This window comes from Perkinsus marinus (assembly GCF_000006405.1).
Source record: "Perkinsus marinus ATCC 50983 genomic scaffold scf_1104296928266, whole genome shotgun sequence".
NCBI classification, from domain to species: Eukaryota; Perkinsozoa; order Perkinsida; family Perkinsidae; genus Perkinsus; species Perkinsus marinus.
The window spans coordinates 51,877-54,291 of NW_003216874.1; the positions used below are offsets into that span (position 1 = coordinate 51,877).

General features: G+C 39.5%; 1 protein-coding gene across 1 annotated transcript in view; it reads left to right on the top strand.

The window, feature by feature from the left end:
* The window catches only part of Pmar_PMAR015183 (hypothetical protein), a gene marked incomplete at both ends in the record, with an annotated part of 9,198 nt that overhangs the window by 3,606 nt on the left and 3,177 nt on the right, over positions 1-2,415 (top strand). Inside the window, 5 exons of the mRNA XM_002788351.1 lie at positions 484-543; positions 609-706; positions 1,072-1,149; positions 1,946-2,063; positions 2,253-2,368. Of these exons, the coding sequence (XP_002788397.1) occupies positions 484-543; positions 609-706; positions 1,072-1,149; positions 1,946-2,063; positions 2,253-2,368 (470 nt within the window). The remainder of the gene's footprint in view (positions 1-483; positions 544-608; positions 707-1,071; positions 1,150-1,945; positions 2,064-2,252; positions 2,369-2,415) is intronic.

A 2,415-nucleotide genomic window follows, 5' to 3' on the forward strand; every position in this document is an offset into this window, starting at 1 on the left:
CACGTAAAACGGGTGAAACTGCATTGTTGTACTACTCTAGAATTGAAATATTATTTTTTGAATTTTTTTTCCGAAAATTTCATCAATTTTAAATGTTAGATGTGAAATTGTTTTTTTATTTTTTTCCGGGAAAATTTGGGTTTTCGATTGTCGAATTATTTTCACAAAATTTGGAGGAAAATTCAATTGTTAAAAATCTGAAATGGGCCATTTTTTTCTAGAATTTCCCGGAATTTTTTGGAAAATTTTGAAAATTTTTTTCTTTTTTTTTCAGGCGAGTACAAGCTCTTCATCTGTTTTTCCCGGACTTGCAAAAATTCAAATGTCATGTGTATTCGGCGTCTGGGTATAACAAGGGGAAAGAAAGGTGGAAAAGCTCATTCCATTTAGTGTGGCCGGATCTTATTGTTGATGGAAGTATGGCTCCTACGATGAGGTTAGCGTTGAGGAAATGCAAGTGAGAGTAAGATTGCAAGATTTTAGGAATGTTACGGTGGAGCACTTTGAGGACTTGACGAGAAGGGATCCGTATTTTAAATTGATGTAAGAAGGTATCTTAGGTTGCGTGGTGAAAGATACGGAATAGGTCCGATTTTTGCCATGTGTAGGTTCAAGAGGATGATGAGGTTTTTCGATCAGAATATTTGGGAGAATGTTTTCGATCAAACTACGGCGAGCGCGAAAAACGGTTTGAGGATGCCTTTCTGTAGGTGAATTGAAATCGATCACGTGATCGATAATGAGAAGAGTTGAGATATGTCTCAAAAAATTGAAAAAGTTTCTTTTAATTTTCATATTATCAGTTACCAACACATGTAGTTGACCATGTGCAATTTTTTCTAGAGTGGTTGTTCTTTGAAAGGAAAAATGAAATCGATCACGTGATCGATTATGTGGGTTAAAAGTGATTATGGAAGAATTTGGGTAGAAGTGTAGGGAAAAAATTATGCGAAATTTTTATCGGTTGTGGCATGTAGTTGACCATGTGCATTTTTCCCAACACTGAAGGCTCCTGCGTAATTTTAGTAATTTTATAAACGAGAAAGTGAAATCGATCACGTGATCGATTAGGTAATAAGGTGTCGTGGCATAAGGACGCGGAAGGGAGGAAGCAGCCGAAAGTGGAAGATCGATTTTCGTTACCTATTGGTAGGTTGTAGGATATGGAATAGGTCTATGATGATAACAGTGCGGGAGTAGGAATATATGTAATCGCTTTCCTCAGCACTGAGCTCAGGAGTTTCCTATACAGTGTTGGAGTAGGAATATATGCAATCGCTTTCCTCAGCAACTGAGCTCAGGAGTTTCCTATACAGTGTTGGAGTAGGAATATATGTAATCGCTTTCCTCAGCAGCTGAGCTCAGGAGTTTCCTATACAGTGTTGGAGTAGGAATATATGTAATCGCTTTCCTCAGCAGCTGAGCTCAGGAGTTTCCTATACAGTGTTGGAGTAGGAATATATGTAATCGCTTTCCTCAGCATCTGAGCTCAGGAGTTTCCTATACAGTGCTGGAGTAGGAATATATGTAATCGCTTTCCTCAGCATCTGAGCTCAGGAGTTTCCTATACAGTGTTGGAGTAGGAATATATGTAATCGCTTTCCTCAGCACCTGAGCTCAGGAGTTTCCTATACAGTGTTGGAGTAGGAATATATGTAATCGCTTTCCTCAGCAGCTGAGCTCAGGAGTTTCCTATACAGTGCTGGAGTAGGAATATATGTAATCGCTTTCCTCAGCATCTGAGCTCAGGAGTTTCCTATACAGTGTTGGAGTAGGAATATATGTAATCGCTTTCCTCAGCACCTGAGCTCAGAAGTTTCCAAAGTTGATTATACGAATTGGGGTTTTTACGAGAGTTTCGTCGCAGAATTTTCATATTGTTATCGTCACCAACACATGTAGTTGATGATGATGACCATGTGCATATTCCCTCGTCACTGTAAAGGTACGATCGAATTCGAGTACACTCGTAAGGAGGTTGATCCTAAAGAATTGGAGAAAATTCGGCAGATGGAAGAAGATAGGTTTGAGCAGGCTGAGAAGGAGTTCAGGGAGAGACTACAGTAAGAAACGTATTCTTACTCTCTTTTGTCGCTCATGTATTGATCGATTTCGTATTTTTATAAAAGGAACCTATTTCGTATCTTTATTTGTTGGACCTATTTCGTATCTTTATTTGTTGGACCTATTTCGTATCTTTATCTGTTGGACCTATTTCGTATCTTTATTTGTTGGACCTAAGATTCTCTCAGCACAGCGAAGGATTATCGAGATCTCCAAGGGGACCGGACTTCAGCTCACACGAGTGATAAAACGTCGATGGACCGAAGCGTGGCATTTGCAAAGGCGCTAAAGAAAATTGGGGGAGGTAGTATCTTAGGTTCCCCCGAGGAAGATACGGAATAGGCCCGGGAG